General features: G+C 32.8%; 1 protein-coding gene across 2 annotated transcripts in view; it reads left to right on the forward strand.

Annotated features, from left to right (window-relative positions):
* The window catches only part of LOC119835864 (discoidin domain-containing receptor 2-like), a 125,228-nt gene extending 113,418 nt beyond the window's left edge, over positions 1-11,810 (forward strand). For both annotated transcript variants that reach the window (XM_038360917.1, XM_038360918.1), the window contains exons 13-18: positions 7,376-7,494; positions 9,023-9,181; positions 10,093-10,185; positions 10,351-10,492; positions 10,756-10,860; positions 11,540-11,810. In XM_038360917.1, the coding sequence (XP_038216845.1) occupies positions 7,376-7,494; positions 9,023-9,181; positions 10,093-10,185; positions 10,351-10,492; positions 10,756-10,860; positions 11,540-11,755 (834 nt within the window). In that variant the 3' untranslated portion in view covers positions 11,756-11,810. The remainder of the gene's footprint in view (positions 1-7,375; positions 7,495-9,022; positions 9,182-10,092; positions 10,186-10,350; positions 10,493-10,755; positions 10,861-11,539) is intronic.
* The last annotated feature ends 7,638 nt before the right edge of the window (positions 11,811-19,448 follow it).

Here is a 19,448-nt window from a genome sequence, read left to right on the forward strand (position 1 = left end):
ACAAAGAATATTTATTTTTTGATATATAGAAAAATTCTTCTGTCAAACTTCTAACAAAAGAAGTGAAGTTCGACGTAAAATCTATAAAACCTTCTTAGCTAGTTTACAAACAATAATTTCACAGCTATTTCGTCATACTCAATAAAAAGGTAGGTACTAATTCAATATTATAAGTAGAAAGCAAATCTTAAGTACCTAGCCCTGACATTTTAAATCATGCAAGCAATTATTGAAAAATAAATTTTCCAATTCAGTATTTAATTAACTTTACACTACGAGCAAGTAATAAGTGCGCTACCAAAATCTATTATTTACAAGCAAAATAATTAACTCATAAAATTTACCTAAAACGTTCAAAATGCTACGAGAATAATATTACCCTAAACCACATCAAAGGGTTTAGAATACCGCCAACCCGGGCTGTGGTTCACTAATTCACTATGTTTGTACTTTTATAATGAAAAGACAATATTGGAACGCGCTGTTTACGCCCAGCTAGACCGTACCAAGCACCACGTGAAGGTCACAGGAATAGAATTTATCATTATCATTGAAATATATACGCTGTTTTGCATAATTCATAACTATTAGACATTCTTGTAATTAGAAAATGTAATCTTGAAACATCGCGAATCACGATACGTAATTAATTGATTATTCTAGAATGTTTTTTACAAGATGTTAACATTCTGCATGCAAACAAAAATTACAAAAGTTTCCACTGTCCTGTTATAATATATGAACTATAAAGCATTAATCCACAACTTATAATGCTTCTCTAAGCCTAATGAAATAAGCCCACGGAATAGCAGCAATAATATGTAAGATTCCTATCCTTACAACGCATAAGTAGAAGATAAACCGGGCAATGTTTGTTACCGTAATTGAATTTGTTCTTTTCATCGCCATGTTATATTGTTGTTGAAAATATATTTTTACACAAACCTTTCTACATCGTTATCTACAAAAAGACAGTAACATATATGCAGCCTTACGCAGCTTATCTGCGCTCTTATAAATTCTCTAATTATTCTTTATGAGAACTTGTCGATGTGTCATTGATATATGAAGCAGAAAAACAAATATTCTACACGTTGAGATTGTTAAAGATTTAGGTTTATAAAACTTTATTAGATACCGTAATCGTTATCGTAATTACTTCAATAACCGATAAATCCTGTGAAATATAAGATAAATAGGATACTTGATAATTTATTTGCTTGTCAATTTCAAACTGGTGTAAAGTTCAAATCACCTCTTCTTTGAAATGTCACTCACTTCGAGCATTAAAGACGCAGATTTATAACCGTTTATTTTTTTAATATCTGCCGTAACTCGATGGCTATATTGATGTGACGTAATAAAGCGAACTCAGCCTGTGTAAAGGCTAACGCTATGATAAAATTCCATAAACTGGCGCTACAAATATCTTCAAATTCCTTTTATCCACAGGAATGCTTTATTAAGGTCCTCTTCAAACATTCAGTCCTCTTGTAACTACTACAGCGTTATGAATGGATATTACAAAACACCTGCCTGTGATTTTTCACAACATGTAGAAACGTTTTATGTATTGAAACCGTGCTCAAAGTAGTTACGATTTGTAAAAAAATGTTACAGCTTATATCGTGTATATTATAGAATATAAACTTGAAATTATTTTCACAGTTATTCTCATGTGAATCAAGAACTTACGTAAAATTATTTAAACTCTGAAGCTAAGTGTACCATTATAAGTTTCACGTAGATGCCTGTCTGTCTGTCTGGCTGTCTGCTGTCCTTGTGCGTGTGTGTGTCTGTGTGTCTGTTTGTGTCATCGTAGCTCTCAAAATTATGGACCGATTTCGATTCAGTTTTTATATTTGAAAGCCAGATTTCTCGTGGTGGTTATTGGCATTGTTTGTTGAAAATTCGTTAAAGATGGTGGCAGGCACTATATGACGGAGTAAATATTTTTCCCAAACACTCGGTATGGGAATCAAATGAAAGTGATTGAATAGTACAATACTATTTAACATGTCAAATAACAAATTTAAAATGGCCGACATCACAAAACGGGGTCGGGTCGGCTTTTATGGTAATATAACATTATATTACCTTCTAAATCAAAATATGTACGTACTTAGATATTATAACTGCTTTAATAAGATGAATGCTCGTTAGGTATTCTACGAGATATTTTGATATCAATCTCAGCAATTTGTATTTTACCAAAAATATCTGCGTACATTATAAATTCCGTATCCAAGGGGTACTAGCTGTCAGATTGTGAAATTCCTCTCACAACGGATGCTGCCGAATACCAGACCCATATTGGAATATTGTGTACATTTTTACTACACTGCTGTTTTTTGCATTAGTTATGTAAACATGCTCTTCAATTTTGTCTATGAAATTTCGTTGTTTAGAATTGATCATAAAAGTCTACCAAAGCCAAATTGTGTCCTCGTTCAAGAAAATTGTTGTAAGCTTATCCAATCGTGCTTCCATTTATTTTCAATCGGTTTATATAGAGGCTTGTACAGAAGAAGAACGTTTTTTTCTTTCTTTGCGTTATATAACTCGATTAAACAAGATAGGACAAACTTTGTTATAATTATAATATAAACAATTTTATTTTTCAAATGTTTTTGAACTCTCACCAAAAAAAAATATACTGAATAGATTTTGATATCAATCTAAGTAGAAACAAAGAATGAATAGGCAAGATCAACCCCATGGGCATTACAATGTTTTAAATTTAAGCTCATTTAGGATGAGAGGAGGTCCTAGGTTATGTCAATACACATGATATAAAGCGTGCCTATGCCTTGTATTGCATAAGAATTTTATGTATATTTATACTTCCAAGCCTTTTCTTATTTACGTATCACTAATGCAACAAAATCGCTTAAGTCCGTATCAGGGAAAACGTGGATAATTGAATTCCAATTTGATCGATTGTCAATTGTCCATCGACGGGCATAGTTGGCAATAGTAATTACATTCCGACCATTAGCGCTTCACATAATCGATAACCGTCTATGAGTACATTAGCCGCTTATGCCAATCCCATCACTCTAATCATCTAGGGTGCATCGACAGTGAGAACTGTGAATGGTTTGGAAGTCCCACTTGACTCCATTTTCATCATCTAGTTTTTTTTTAATTTCATATTTTTAAAGTGAAAAGTCGTTGAGGCTCAAATTTATTAAGACTTAGGAATTAGGTAACGTTACCTTACTCCTAAGTTCGGTCTAGCTTCCCACCAGCGATTTCACAGGCCGGCACTACAGTTTTGTACTTTTTCATTTAATTACATATTCACATTTCTAATTGGATCATCAATTTAAATTTAAGTTTTTTTTAAGTTATTTTTTCGTTCTAAAGAATATAAAAGGTTATTGCAATACACTTTCTTAACATTTTCGGAGTTCCAATCTTACTTGTGAGATAATAAAATCGTTAACATTGTAATTGTTAACCCCTTTCTCACGGAGCGCACTCAGCGCACTTCGAAACAAAACTAAGTGAAATTCCATTCAAACATCACTAGACTAAATTAAATTTTACTAAATTAAATTCCACCGAGGTATAATTATAGCCGAGGCTAGTTACACCCGTGGTGTGTCGCGAGGCAGGATTGCACATTGATGGAGGGTGAAAATAGGGCTATCAAAATTTGTGTTTTCATTTGTACAATCCTATGACGTCATAGGTTTAATATTAAAGTATTAATTTGTTGAGGTTTCACAGAACGAATATAATACAAACATGTCACTTAGTTCCATTAAAATTCACAATAAACACAGAAACAATCGCGACAATCAGCTGAAACACAACCCATGAAAGTTATTGAGTAATTAAATCAAACCAAAAATACAGTGGAATTGAGTTTCTTTTTCGTTTTAACGAACAACAATTGAAAACTACTATTAACTTTATATTATTTAAAATACCAAAAGCAGATTCCGAGAGAGGAATAATTAGAAATGTAAAATTATTTGATGTTAATGCAATAATGATGCTAATATTAGCTGGCAGCCCTGGATGACACGGGGCAAGTTTGCACATAAAGTGGGGGCAGTACTACAAAAATGCTCATAAAAATTGATTACTGGCCGTAAGAAAATGCAATCTGCTGCTCAGTGCTAACGTTCACCGTCCATTCCCCCCTTCCCCTCCCCGCTCCGTACTCCCGCCCGCCTTCCCTAATAGCTTGCGACGTTTATTTTATACTTTAACCAAATTTATGAGCTACCGTAGTAAATGAGATGTATATGAGTACGTATAATGTTATAAAATATTGGTTTAAAGTTCTGTAAATTCATTTTTATCGCAGATTTAAATGGGGAATGGAATAATCTCTGTAGATATATTACGTTCACATAAATAACTAGGTGATTTACCGACCTTTGCCCGGAACCGATTTCTCAATTCTCCTATAAAGAGAAAAACGCTTAAAATATGGACTCTATTCCTTTATTTATTCTTTACTAATAATATTTTTTCTAACAAAAAACAATCAACCTCTATGTAATAACCATAAATGTAATAATCAAAGAAAAAAACAGATATTTATCCCTTAATTACTACAATGAAGCATGAAACGCGCATGAAACCGATTTAAATTTGAAACAGATATAAAAATTAAAATGACAGCGGCATCATTGGAGCTAATTTTTCACTGTCACCCGCCGTCCAAGCTTGTACCTCTTCATACTCATTTGCAATCCCACACAGGAAAATGTAAATATATTTTCAAAACTTTGCTTAATTAATTACCTCGACGCCGTAATGACCGTTATGTTTGTCACTGATAAAATGAATCGTCCAAACAATACGCATTTAAACATTAATTCTGTGGACGGTCACCACTTTACTTGGTCGCCATTTTCACCGACATCGCGTACACTTTTAAATTTTGACTTTTAAATTAATTCATAAAGGGTTAACAGACACTTATTATATTTATTTAATTAAATAGTGTCAACATCATAAAACGTAGATGAGAATAATGTATATTCATTTTCTGAATATGTGACGGAAAAAAGAAAAAAGCTACAAAGAAACTTCTAGACTAAACTGGACTCGATATTCAAAAACTAAATACAAGACAGATCTTATCAGTCCTATTTAGTACCAAAATTAGAATGTAAAAGCGGCTGTGGGTATTTTCGTACATTTCGATACGAAATAACCAAAAATAAATCGCGTTTATATTCATTAGCGTCATTACAACGTTTATCACACTCATTCGTTTTTAGCACTACGTTATCAAAAGAGAGAAAAAGCATTTCCCGACCTTCGTAAAATTCTCGCTCTCTTAAGGAACAATTGCACTTGACCTAATCTAAACACGTTACGCCGTAAAATTTAGGGGAATCTTGTTTGATTCTTTTTACTTGTTTACCTATTTGAGGGACTCAATTGAAGAGTGAAATTCGATGGAAGGCCCTCGTTATATTTTATATTTCAAGCGTAAACGGATTGATTTTGTATTATAAGGTTTTTAATATTGAAATGCTGAGTCTTATTGCGTGACTTCGTTGCGTCTAAATAACAAAAACACCAGTGCCTTTAACAATTTATACAAAACTTTATAAGCTAATATTTTATACTTACACTCAATACACATCACAAAGTCGCTTTCTCTGTCTCTATATCCCTATGCATGCTTAAATATTTAAAAGTACGCAACGAATTTTGATGGGGTTATTTTTTAATAGAGAGAGTGATTCAAGAGGAAGGTTTAAATGTATAATGACATCTATTAAACTATTCCAAATTAACGCGTGCGGAGCCGCGGGCTCAAGCTAGTTTAATTTATAAATTACCCATGTACATTGCTAAACATGAACCGACAAAGAAAAGTTAGATAACGTTACATTTTATAGTTAGTTTGGTGTTTGAGTTCACTTCAAATTAATTTTCTATTTTAGTGCAAATAACTTCCTTCGCTACTCTATTATCGTGGCCGAAGTTTTAGTTCATCGTTTACAATATAGTTTCGTTTACACACATACAATACACCTGAACAAACAATACTTTAATCCCATTACTTAGGTTTTCGGTTCTCAAACGATTTCTCCTTACTTATTTTGTCCCAAACCTTTCGTACACATGAACTACAAAGATTGGTTGAGTTACTTAAGAAGAGGAATCTCAAAGAATTTTTAAATGAAATGTTACGAAACCGTGCACTGTGACACGTAGTATTGTGTCTTTTAAATGTTTGTGAGATAGCTTACTTTCTTCATAAACTGGACTTATTGAAAATTTTTAAAATTAGAGTAATGATTAACCTTTATGTAAAAACATACGACGCATGATAAAGGTCAATCATTATCCTGTTTATTTTAATACTAATAAAATTTGAATATAGTATTTGGTATACGATATTATCTTTATATTGTCAAAAATAGCAAATATAAAGAATTTAGATACTTACTCACAGCGTGGAACAAAGGCAAAAATCTATTTTAATACGTCTAATTTATAAGACAAATTAATATGTTTTTACAACTATACTACAGAGTAACTATACTAGCATATTTCGGAAAGGTTTTTCTCAAGGTCTGTAAATCCGGTAGGCGCAAAGCCATTTTCCACGCTCCGTAAACTTAGAAACTGGGCCAAAGTAGGCTTTTGCAAAATATACAGGAAATTCTCCACGCCCTCACTATTTACGTGCTTAAAAACTATTTTCCTTAAAAGTTCCCACGTGCCGGCGAATAAAAATGTAAATTTTGGATTTCTTCGTACTTTTTAATTCTCTTAAACATCCGTTTAACGGAAAAGTTACGGCTTTCCAAAGTTTGTACGGATAACATTTTTAATATTTCTTGAATCCGAAGCGTTAGCCTTTTATGTATCTTGAAAAGTATTAATCCGTTGTGGGGAGATTAATTTAATTTTTAAATACAACTTCCGTGGTTTGGTGGTCTAATTTCGACTTTCGACTTCTTATATTGTATATTGCATTTTCGTTTTTCGATTTCGATCTAATTATTTTTTCATAATTCAGTTTTAACTGTATCGTATATGAATATTATGATAAACTAGCGGTCGCTCCGGCTTCCCGCGTGGTTTGTCTCTTCCATACCATAAGAACCTTTCGTGTAGGTACTTTAACAAAAACATCAAATAAAAATCAACCTAATTGTTCGAGCTGTTCTCGAGTCTTGCGGTTAGCAACGAATTTGAAGATTCAAATTAACAGATTAATAAAAAAAATATGCTTAGCGCCAAAAAAGAATCGGCGGATACTATTGGAATATTTGTTAGGTTGATTGTTGACCCTTCCAAACCTTGTGTTATCAAGGTATAGCTGATTATGTACATAATTGCCCCCTGATAGAATTTATATTTCCCTAACCAAAAAGTTGTCCCACAGCTCCAGATTTGCGAGACGGATGGCATCGAGGAATTGAGCGACGAGGAGCTACCGAGTGGCGACCGCCGCCGACTCGTTATCGTCAAGACACTGTGGCGGGGCTGCCATAACGATATCAAGTAAGTCAGAACACATTATACAAAGATAATAATCGATGTAAGTTTCATATAAACATTATAATTATACTCTTTTTAAAATTGTATCTTTCACCACAAATAAATCGATGTTTATCCGTATTAATTTCTAATCCGTAAGGTGAAATACATTTTAACAATAGTAAAACGTCATTAATATGTACATTATGGTTCCTAGGTATGATTTTCTATGTTATTTAAGTAAAAATATAAAAATGCAATAACATCAAATCCTAGTTTTTTAAATATATGTAAAACTGAGCCTTTATTTGATACTTAACTGCTTTGAACGTCATACCACTATAATTTTATGCGAATAATCGATAAGTCTATTTGTATCATTCACTCACTGACTTTTCTTATAATAAAATTTTAAATTTTTTTTTGGAGGATATATAATTGTTTTTATTTCCTTTTACACAAAATCAGCAGTCTATCGGAAGTTATACGCGTATATATTATATATTATTCAATTTTATTTATACAGATTTTAACAGTTGTTCTCAAACAAGTTTTAAATAAATGAAACATGCAACAAAATCACCAGTTCGCAATACGTACCGCTTACACCTCTCCCCAAGTTTACAATTTATGTGCATGGTATAGCTATTTACATTCGTACCTCCTCCTACATTCCCATTTCGGTTTTAGTACTAGAATCCGCGGGTTCACGACGCTCTTGCGACCTCTTCGCCAATACTGAAACTTCAATCATATCTCACCCACCTTCGTGAGATAGAAATAAGCATTGTACGCCACATAACACGCAATCGCGGACTAAAAACGTCACATAAAAACCTTTTAGCGTGCATTATTGCGATGTCAACCGAGTCGACGTTTTATAAATCACAGCATTTCATGCAATAAGTTCTTTCAAGTGAATGCAAATTATTGCAGTTAAAAGCTATTTCACCTATATTTCACGGCGTTTTATTGCTCATTGATGTGTTTATTATGTCGCGCGATTGTTTCAAAAAAAGCCATATAACATGAAAAATAAAATGTCATATTATAAACTCAAGTATCTTCTAATAGTCTCTTTAAACGAGATCCCATAATATCGTGTTTATAAACATACATTATACCACCACAAATTAGAATTTCCGAGCTTGTCTTTTGTTTTCCACCCACTTTTCCCACCTTCCTATTATCCTGAGCTTGCTTACAAAGTAGCCCGCATCAGGATACGAGATATACTCCAAATTGTAAGCTATCTTCCTATCAAATCTCCTAACGACTCGCCAGTTGTAGCGTGATTTAAGTTCATAGAGTAAAACAGATAATCAGCAATATTTACAAAAATTGTGAAATGCTATTATTACACAAAGGAAAATTTATCATCTAACAGGGATACCTCGTTATAGTATGTTTGAGTAAGAACATCCGTATTCTTTTAAAAACTACAGCCATGAATCGTCTTCTTTCCGATTCTTTGCAATAAAGTCTTATTCTAATTGCTTAATTCACGAGCAGGCGAATTAAAATTATTAATCAATTTATATGTTTATTAAAGAGCGGCGTTTGCCCGCGAAGCTACCTGGGGGGCTGGCCTGAAGCACCCGCAACTTGCGCGAGTTCTCGGTTTGAGCCTTCTAGAGCCTCCTTGCGCGGCACTCGACCGCGGCGATGCTGCACCACTCCCGACGATATTGAAGATGGAACGGAGATTGAAGTAAGGCTACGTTGAAATTGTTTGTCCAAGCAATTGCTACTGCTAAGCCATATAAAGGAAATTATATGTAAAGAATTATGAGAAGACCTTAATCAGTTGCCACGGCCGAAAACTAGAAAACTAATTTTATTCAGGCTGAGGCAACCAACCGTGGTTTTGTTCCAAGTTCCTCAGAATATTGGAACATATGAGTTTAATAATAATTAATGAGTTGAGGCAATCCTTATGAGAATAATTCGTAATCTTCTACAATCTAAAGCTTAGCTCGGTATAGATAATATGTTAGTGCATTTCTCCCAATGATAGTAAAATAGAATGGCTATTAATGTAAATCCTTTAGACATTAATAACATTGTGCTGGTAACGTTAATTGACCGCAAAGTTACGGAGAGCTGACCTGAAGTATTCGTTACTGTACCGGTACAAACATATTGCGTCCTTTATCCAATTTCCTGTAGAATTAACAACTATCTGTGCAATGCCGTATGATATAGTTATTCCCTGTGGTTTCACGCCACGCTTACTGTTGACTATTCTAGAAATATCCAACACAAATGTTATACTCAGACGTAAAGGCATTTCTTAAATATGTTTAATGAAACTGTTTGTTTTAAATATTGAATATAATTTGTAATGCATTGCGATATCGTTTTTAATATTTATTATTATCATAAGTACACTTTTTAGGTGAAAGTCTCAAGTTATCTTGCAAAAATAACCTTATAATACTATCAACGACTAACCTGAGGAAAATTCTGGAAGTTTCACGTTTTTAAATCTGTTTATATTACAATTATTTAAAGAGTTTCCTACCAGTATGTAACGAACATCGAGGCCCTTACAAATCCGTTAATTTTGTATGCCAATGGTGTCGACTAAATCCTATTTATTAGCCTTTTTTATCACACTAGCTATTCGAGTTTGATTCACATATGCTGCCAAATTGCCAACGGCATGAAGTATCTGGAGTCATTCGAGTTAGTACACCGGGATCTCGCGGCAAGGTAAATACCTGTACTTAATATGAGTTTTTTAAAATTTCATTCAACAAATTAATTACATTTAGAAGTGAACTGCCTTTTGTCTTCTGTATATTAAATTTCTTCAGTGTAGATTAGGCTCAAGAACAGCATAATCAAACAAAACTAAATTAAACATCTATTTCGCAGAAACGTAACAGTTACAAACGACCTGCACATTAAAGTGTCCGACTACGCGATGTTCTGCGATGAATTTATTGGAGATTACCACATCATGGCTGACGGCACCCGAGTGCCCTTGCGTTGGATGGCTTGGGAGAGCTTGTTGATGGTAAACATCTTCACAACTATCTCTTCGTGCTTTCAAATTCATCATTACATATCATATTTATGGATTTGCTATAAATATTGCTCAATTTTATTTCATTCAAAGATACGACTACTTAGAAACTAAAAGTCTGGTTAAATTTAATACTATATGTATGTTCTGTTTTAACGTAGACTTTTAACATGTGCTAAATTTATTTCTGTGACAGTTTATATCAACTAATGCAGAATGGAGTGCAAAAGCTCATAATTGTAATATTTCTCCAGGGAATGTGCTCGCCAGCTAGCGACGTGTGGTCATTCGGAGTTACTGTATGGGAGGTGCTCACTTACTGCATGGCCAAACCCTTCGAGGAGATGAACGATGATCAGGTACAACCATTTACATATTTAAGTCTTATCTAAATTTGTTGCAAAAGAGATAAAGAAAACACCCAGTACTAATTTGCGTTATTTGACAGTTATCGTTTACCCTTCAATTTTATTTAACGTAGTTTTGACTTTAAATCTAATGTCAGATAGCCTAACCGGAGTTAGGAAACATTTCTTTCTTCATGGTACCAATTTCAGAGTCTTCTTCTCTTTGTCACGAAGTAAGTTCTTGATGCATTATCACGTGATATTGTGTTTTTGTGGTTTAGCTTAGCTTGATGTTGCTCTCAAAGGATATATACTAAATAATCAGTTTGATTTTTGCACACTATAGATTTAATGTAAATTGATGGAAAAGTGAAGAAGATAGTGCTATTTTAAACCATTAACTGTTCCTTAAATTAATTTCCTTGAAAACTGGCTTGAAGAGATATAACGTCTGTGAGGAGGAAATGATATTAGAGGGTTGGAGAGAACTACTTCAACCTTCCTGAATCATTACCTTCTACCATGGCTTACGCTTAAGGACTACCATCACGTATTGGTGATTCGCCATCATTAAAATCGTAAGAAGTTTTATTTGCGTAGAGCAAAATCACGCGTGTTCAATTTGCACCGAGTTAAGCACAGGGCACTATCAGTTGAAGTAGGAGTAAATAGAATGTATTTTTTCACGAAGGTGGTAGCGAACGCCAGTCAGTGGCGTTGCGGCGGGCGGGGCGCACGCGTCCCCGCAGCGCCGCCGCCGCGCTGCCGCCGAGAACTCTACGACCTCATGCATGAATGTTGGCGTAGAGAGCCGATGCAACGACCTCGTTTTCACGACTTACACCGATTTTTAGAACGTATGACGCACGGCTACCAGCCACCTATCCAACGTGAAATTAAGCATTAAGAAAAGCTCCAAATTTCACAGCACTTGGCCCGTATCAAAAGTTGTAAACACTGAGTACTGAAGAGAAATATCATTTCTTATTTAACGAGTTTTGTTATTGAATACGTTATATATTTACTTAATCTCATTTATATACTTGCGTGTCGTAATACAACTACATATATACTGGCCGAGTAACAATCGACTTGGACTTAGCCATTGACATGATATATCTTAGCAGAACTTTTTTTTCTATAAGAGTTTGTTTAATCTTATTTCTTAAAATCATTAAAATAGTCATTTTCAGTCTTTCCATTGTTACTTATATCAAATATAAATAATTTTGCTGAATTTGCTTAGATTTGTCATTCATGGCCGTAAATGATATTGTGATTTACTCAAATTCCTCTATCTACTTTATTAGAGGTACTGGTTTAGACGAATACTAGGACAATCAGCTTGGGTTAACTGCACCAGATACTCTGTATTTTTAAATTCAAAAAGAATACTAACATCTTAAATTAATTTCTAGTTAAGACAAATAACTATTTTATTCAATGACATTGTAAATACTGTAATACCTACTTGTACATACTTCTCACAATTTATATTCTATTTATTATTATCTACTGGTGCATTTAACCTACATAATTGTTCTTATAATATATTTGAACAATTGTTATAGGTACTTCATTAAAATGAGTATCTATCTTGATCTGAGTATCTACATTTTTATCGTATTTGAACATCTCAAATAGTTACGTAACATTGATAATTTCGACTTGAGTAACAAACCCTGTTTCGTATGAGCTTCTAGCTATTCAATAATATTAGAATAGATCTAAGTTCATAGTATGAAAGTCAGTTCACCTTAATTGGCCCAGAAGTGTGTCAATAAACCATAAATCTAACAGACTGCGGATGAAATGTGATAGGAAATCGGGCAGTATTATTTACAGTATTTATTGTATGTCAACTATTATAAATTAGACTTAAGCATGTTTTAGTGAACGTGCGGCTTTGCAACCCTTCTGTTTACTTGCTAACTTGTCGATAGCTTGTCACCCCTTAATGCTTCACACCCAATCCACACGCAACGCTACGTATAATAGTATAAATCAATGTTTTAGAACTCAGATTTAACAACTTAATATTAGAGTTAGCAAGTAGATGGAATTATTACACGTAGGATAAAATTGTATTAGTAATTGCAAAATATCGATAAACATCTACATAGGTCGGAATAGGAACACCGTTCACACATCTATTTATGTATCCTTGGATATGAAACAACTACGTGAAAATTGTCCGACCTTTTTTTTATAAAATTATCGGTGTCATTATATAATCAAATATTGGTATTTTGCACTCGCCGGTCTCTGAGTGGAATTAAGTAATGGTCTAGTTAGTATATCATACGATTAGTGTGCAAATTAAATAAGGTTCATGAATTGTGATCGAAACTCAGAGACTCGTCGTTGTTGATGTTGTCGACGATATTGTGCACGGCGCGCTCAAAGTGCGAGTGACATTATTGTAGCAAACATGTGTAGCTCGTAAGTTTTCATGCCTGTCCCCTAGCGCCCTTCGCCTAGCGCTCTCATGATCTTCCACTTTCGCCTTTACGGCAACCCTCACTCGTAACACCCACTAAATGTACGTCAGATCATGTACGGGTATACTCCCGTGATTTTTTCATACATTTGTAAGGTGTTACTTGTTTCGTAGATCGGTATTGTGACGAGTGTGGCTCTGAAGAGTTGTGACAGACACGGCGCACAAAGATTCGTCACGCTACCCATCTACACTCTATGATATATCCAAATCTAACTCCTATTTTTTTAACCTGTTTTAAACGTTAAGGTTGTATACTTCTGGGAGTAAAAAGCTTCCAGGGCATGAGTTGCCACCTGTGCTTCTTGTTTTCTTCGACCGGGCACAAATTGCACACGTCGTACAGTATTTGGGGATATAGAGTCGTGTCGAATTTACGAGAGAGAGATATTTTTTAACGCAGCACGGTCGGTTGACGACCACTGCGGTCCCACTTTTGGGACACGGTAAAGTAGTTTCATTAATTATCTGACATTTTCATTAATGCTGTGCGACGTAGCAACGTTTGTAAGGAAAGCCGAATTACTCGTGTAATTTTAATCTGATCTAATGAAAGTCTTTGTAGTTTTAAGAAATATATCGGTGTATCAATGTTTGTAAATGTTAACTACGATTCTTCCCGGCGCCACTTTAGTTTTATCAAGTCTCAACAGTCAGCCTGTTTAAATTATTCACATTATCCTACATTACATTATCCTACATTACATTATCCTACATTTGTGTTTGTTCTAAATTTTGTTTGTTGTTTCAATATTAATTTCACTTTCAATACTGAATGTAAGGCCATGTTAACGTTTCTTTTATTTAAATACTTATGAATATTTTCTCGCAGTCTTTTTTGGAATTTAAATAAAATTTGCATTTTTCTCGATTGAGACTGGATAAAGCGGAGCTAACGGTGTTTCAATTAAAAATTAAGATAAATGTGTCCCCCTCGTATTTTAGAGCTAGCGGGAATGAAGTGGTCCTATCTAAAATAATTAAACAGGTCTAATGTTCCCGGTGAATCCATTAAGGTCTAATGTCAAATAAACACAACCTTCCAGAAAGTTCCTATCGTCGCCAATGTAAGGTGTGAACGGAGAACAATATCTACCCAATACGCACGTCGTATCGTATACATGTATGTGAAACTTGCTCGATGTTGTATGTATCTTTTATTTCTGATTAAGTTTTATGAATATATATACGTTTCTGACAAAACGACCACAGGTCGTGCGTGCATTCTCAGTTGAAGCAATATCTCGATTAGCTGTATAATAATAAGTGTTTTTAAACATGATAAGTAATGTGGTTTTACATCATTTATAAAATACAGATTCGTTTATTGTACTTTATGAGCTCTTTTATATTTATTTTATTTTTATTTGATTTTTTGTTAATTTAATGCTACGCTTGGAACATAACACTTGCGCATTTATGTTTATTCTTATCAGCTAGTGGTTCGTTGCGAATGACCTCGCGATGAACTTACAGCACGCATTGTTTCAATAAAAAAAATCTTAAGAATACTGAGCAAATAGACAAATACTAGAAAAATTATTAAAAAAATCAATCGAGTAAAACATATGTCGAGTCGATTCTCAAGCCGTTCTCTGCACAATTATTAAAACGAATTAAATGAAAGCTACTCTATGCTTTCACCAAACAAACCGGCCCCGAATATACGCGCCGACTCACAAACAAGACATTCAAAGTCAAAAAAATTATAATATAAATTGCGAATTTTTATTTCAAACGTGAAGGAATCTGTGTTTTATGAAAAAAATAGTCATTGGAAATTTGTAAATAAGGCTGCAGTTGATGATGATGTCCTGCAGTGCCAAATTATGTTCTTCTGCGTTATTTGTCATGTTTACCCTTACATTGTAAGGTATAGCAGTAAGATATAATAAGCATTAGCACAGTTGTAGTTTAATACTTAGGTAAGCACATACCTACGATCGATAAAATTCCAATCTCGTCTTACAATCGAAAAGACATCGACAGTCATAAAAAGTGCATCAAAAATGGCATAATCGTTTGAATAAAACTATGCTCACTCACTATAGAATATTTTATACAGGTAGTTTTATACCCACATACGAGAATATCGAATAAACAGAAGTGTTTACGTGTGAAAAAACTGCATGTACACTTTTATTTAGTTTTAAATGCTACAACGTCATAACTATATAATATGTTGATCGCTGTTTTTGATTTTTATAGAACATTTCACTTATACAGTAAAAAATAACGTAGACAACTTAGGTTTGTAGATGCAACATCTAGAAACAAGGTATCAATATTCAAGTTCGGAAATTTTATAGTCCTCATCACATCGTAGGTATGTTAGTAAAATACACTACCTACTACAAATATACTAGTTTAGGAATTGTAAATATGTAAATAGTATAATCATTTTCAGCGGCATTTTTAACTATAATTGTAAATATTAGGATAACACTCATGCTCCCATTTAAGTACCTCGTTTAGAGGGAACTAGTGTAAATGTTAAGAACCTTTTCGCAAATCATTAACCATTTAGAAGTAAACGCGTACTCATTCTTAGGGTTATATGTATATTTCGCATATCATTTACTAGAATGGCATTACTTAGTCAATTTAATGTACACAATCAAATACCGATGTGTAACGTGGTCAATTTACAAACATGCTTAGAAATTCGTGTTTTTTTTTTGTCTTCTCGTCCGATTTACTTTCACTGCACACTAAAATCCTTTACTTTTTTCATTTCATATATAAATTTCGTATCACGTTGTTTGTCCATTATGGACATCTAAACTACTAAACTTATTTTAATCAAATTTGCACACCATTTGCAGTTTGATCCAACTGAAACATAGGATAGTTTATATTGTTTCAAATACGATCCGGACGGAGCCGGAACGTGCAGCTAGGAAATAATATTAAAATATCGTGTAGGTAATATAAAAGATAAACACACTATGATAATATACCTACTATAAGTGCTAGGTATATTTTCATGGTTCAAATTAGATTAAAATCGTGCTAGAGCACGTAAAACGTAGTGTTTTGTTTTTATTTACTACTTATTTTATATAATAGTTAGGTGATATATCTTCTAATAGAATGTATAATATACGCGAATCTTATAGGAAAATAGAGAAATAGGATACGAATAAATATATAGGTTATATATATATATACATAAAATACTATATGAATCACATTATAATATTATAATGCAAGTTCCGTACATGTATATGGTGGATGGGTACTCTTAGCACGTTCTATGAAAGCAAACAAAACCACGTGGCCCCTAGCTCTGAATCCCCAAACCCCAAAACATATTTAATCAATATAATATTCAAAAGAAAACAGGTTAGCTAAGGTAACGTTAGGTAAGTCCTGCAAAAATGTATTTCATTTTATAGAGCTAATATTATTGATTAGTTGATTATTGTACATACCGGAACGGATAATTTGTGGGTTGCTACAACGAATGTTAAAAGTTCACGTAAACATAAATTTCTTAACATCGTCTAATTCGTGCGTCACGCGTATCAAGCTGGTTCGGACTTCGGAATCTCGCTCATTCATTCGCAACATCTTATAAATATAAGGGAGGTGTGTATCCCAACTGTCCAATTTTGTATGTACGATATTAAAATAGTTAACGATTAAGTCACTGGCGTTATTTTATTTCTCTTATTTATAAATGTTTTAACTTTTACAAACTTTTATGGTACTCATACATATGTTTATTTAACTACATTCTTAATCTTGCAACATTGAAATGCCCAAAAACCCAGTCATAACCTAGAATAAAATTAATTGTCTTTATAATAATTAATTAATTTACATCTGTTATATGCAATTTACATATCCAATTAATATTAATTTAATAGGACGCAAAATAGTCCCTTCATTATCATATTAATTATCATATCATGATGTTGTATCTCACAACTTTTAATTTTTTAATGTTTTAAATTTTGGAATGTAAGTATATTTAGGAGTCAATAGGCACCGATTCCCACTTTAAAAATTAAACAAAATTTGATAATGTTTACGAAATAAAGATGCCTACGTAATGACTCCTGAAAGCGTTGGGACCAATTCGAATCAAGATACATCACAATATCTGTCTATGTAAGATGCATTGACTGCTTCACTGAATTTTTTATCGTTATAGTATTTTTTTTTTATCATTAAAATTAGAATTCCTTGAAAGCTATTTACTAGTGAAACTTATAATGGCATTACAACTGATAATCATTTGTTGCTTGCCTTATTTCAGTGTATAGAAACTCGATGCTACTACAATTACGTGTATTATTTGTTCTAAATTCAGTAATAACTTTGAATCAAAGCATTAATATAATGAATTAATTGAATAGTTTCCTGGATTCACAATGTTTCCTTTTTACGTCGTTAAATACAGTCAATGTAATCTATTGTGCACAAGACAATATAAATGGGTGTGGATAAAGAGTGATTACGATGGCCACTTTCTTTCTACAAAAAGACAGCATTTACTGAGACACGTCACACGACCCACTCGTATGCTTTCACATAATCATATGTAAGCTTTATCTATGATACCTTATCCTAAATTATTATGAATGGCTCTAATTCTGACAATATGAAGGAAATCTATCTTATTTACTGTCATTCTACTAATTTTATAATGGCTTTAAGTGATAAATACCATATAGTGTACCTATTTATTCTTGGAACATTTTGTCTAAAATCTACCTCCGAATACTTTTTGCGGTAATAGGAAAATATTAATTTTAAAACTGTACAATCTATTTTTGCTGCTGGTATCAATTTTTATTTTATTCTTAAAATGCAATGAAACTATTACTTGTACGATTTAAGGGGGTAGATTCATAATTGTAAGTTATGTCTTAAGTTACCATTGAAATTAATTAAAAAATTCATTTCATGTCCTAAGTATTTAGAAATTTACACCTAGTGCATCGTCTTCCCCGGTCTTTCACTTTTACACGCCTTTCGTAGAATATTACTTGCAACTTGTCTTGCATTTAATTATTTGCATGTACAGTACTTCATCAGCCTAAATTAATCACGTTCAACTGATAACTGCATAAGCTGTACTTAAAAAATTGTTCTAGTCATTTATGTTTAGATATTAAATAGTCTTTAAGTTTACATATGTTTTCTGTCTTATTTGTGTTCTGTGTGTATATTTTAAAATATACTTTTGTCAGTAAGTGAACCTGCTATCGTACCAAATACTTAAAATTCTACGATACAGTATACAAGATTTCTGGCTTATGAATAATCCGTCACATTTTTCTTGAATTGCAAATATAGTGCAATGCGCTTGCGTGATAGCATGTTTTCTTATTCTCTATTATCACTCTAAAAATGAAATCAATTCTGTAGGCCATATATGGTATAATCAAAGACTTTTAAGGCAATTTGCCTTCTTTTTATGTAATTTTAAATGTTAAAATAAATGTTGAATAACATATCAAATAATATTGTTTTATTTATACCTATCCTTTAATATTATGAAATATCTAGACACAAAGTTTTGCGCCCACACTTATTCTAATTTAAATTCCAAGAAGATTACATAGTAGACATATTACATACACATATTGATTTTACATTATCTGCGCAATTAAGTAGAGAAAAAAAGTCACTTTTATAAACTACCAATAAGATATGCTAATACTCTCCATTTGATAAAAAAACTATCACTAGTAGTTGGAAAACTAAATCTATTGTGAATGATGCTTGATGCATATCGATAAATGATATTAAAAATTTAGTAAACTGTTTATCACCTAAAACAATGTCAAATGAAAATCATATTATTTAAAGATGCATAGGAATAATTTATTTTGCGCTAGGTATTTATTTTGACGAGCATTCCTATTTATATTATTTTTTTTTATTTATTTGATACATACTGTGGTATTATCATAAGTTATACCTACTAGAAATATTTACCTGCCAAATAAAGTTCCATTGAAATTAATCTAATTGTGTCTCATGTCCTTGGCAATTACTGCTACTGTCAAATTAATAAACTAGACTTCTACGAATAAAACCAAAAGGCTAATTACTGTATCATATAAATTCTACTTACATAAAAAAT

Source organism: Zerene cesonia, chromosome Z (assembly GCF_012273895.1).
Source record: "Zerene cesonia ecotype Mississippi chromosome Z, Zerene_cesonia_1.1, whole genome shotgun sequence".
NCBI classification, from domain to species: domain Eukaryota; kingdom Metazoa; phylum Arthropoda; class Insecta; order Lepidoptera; family Pieridae; genus Zerene; species Zerene cesonia.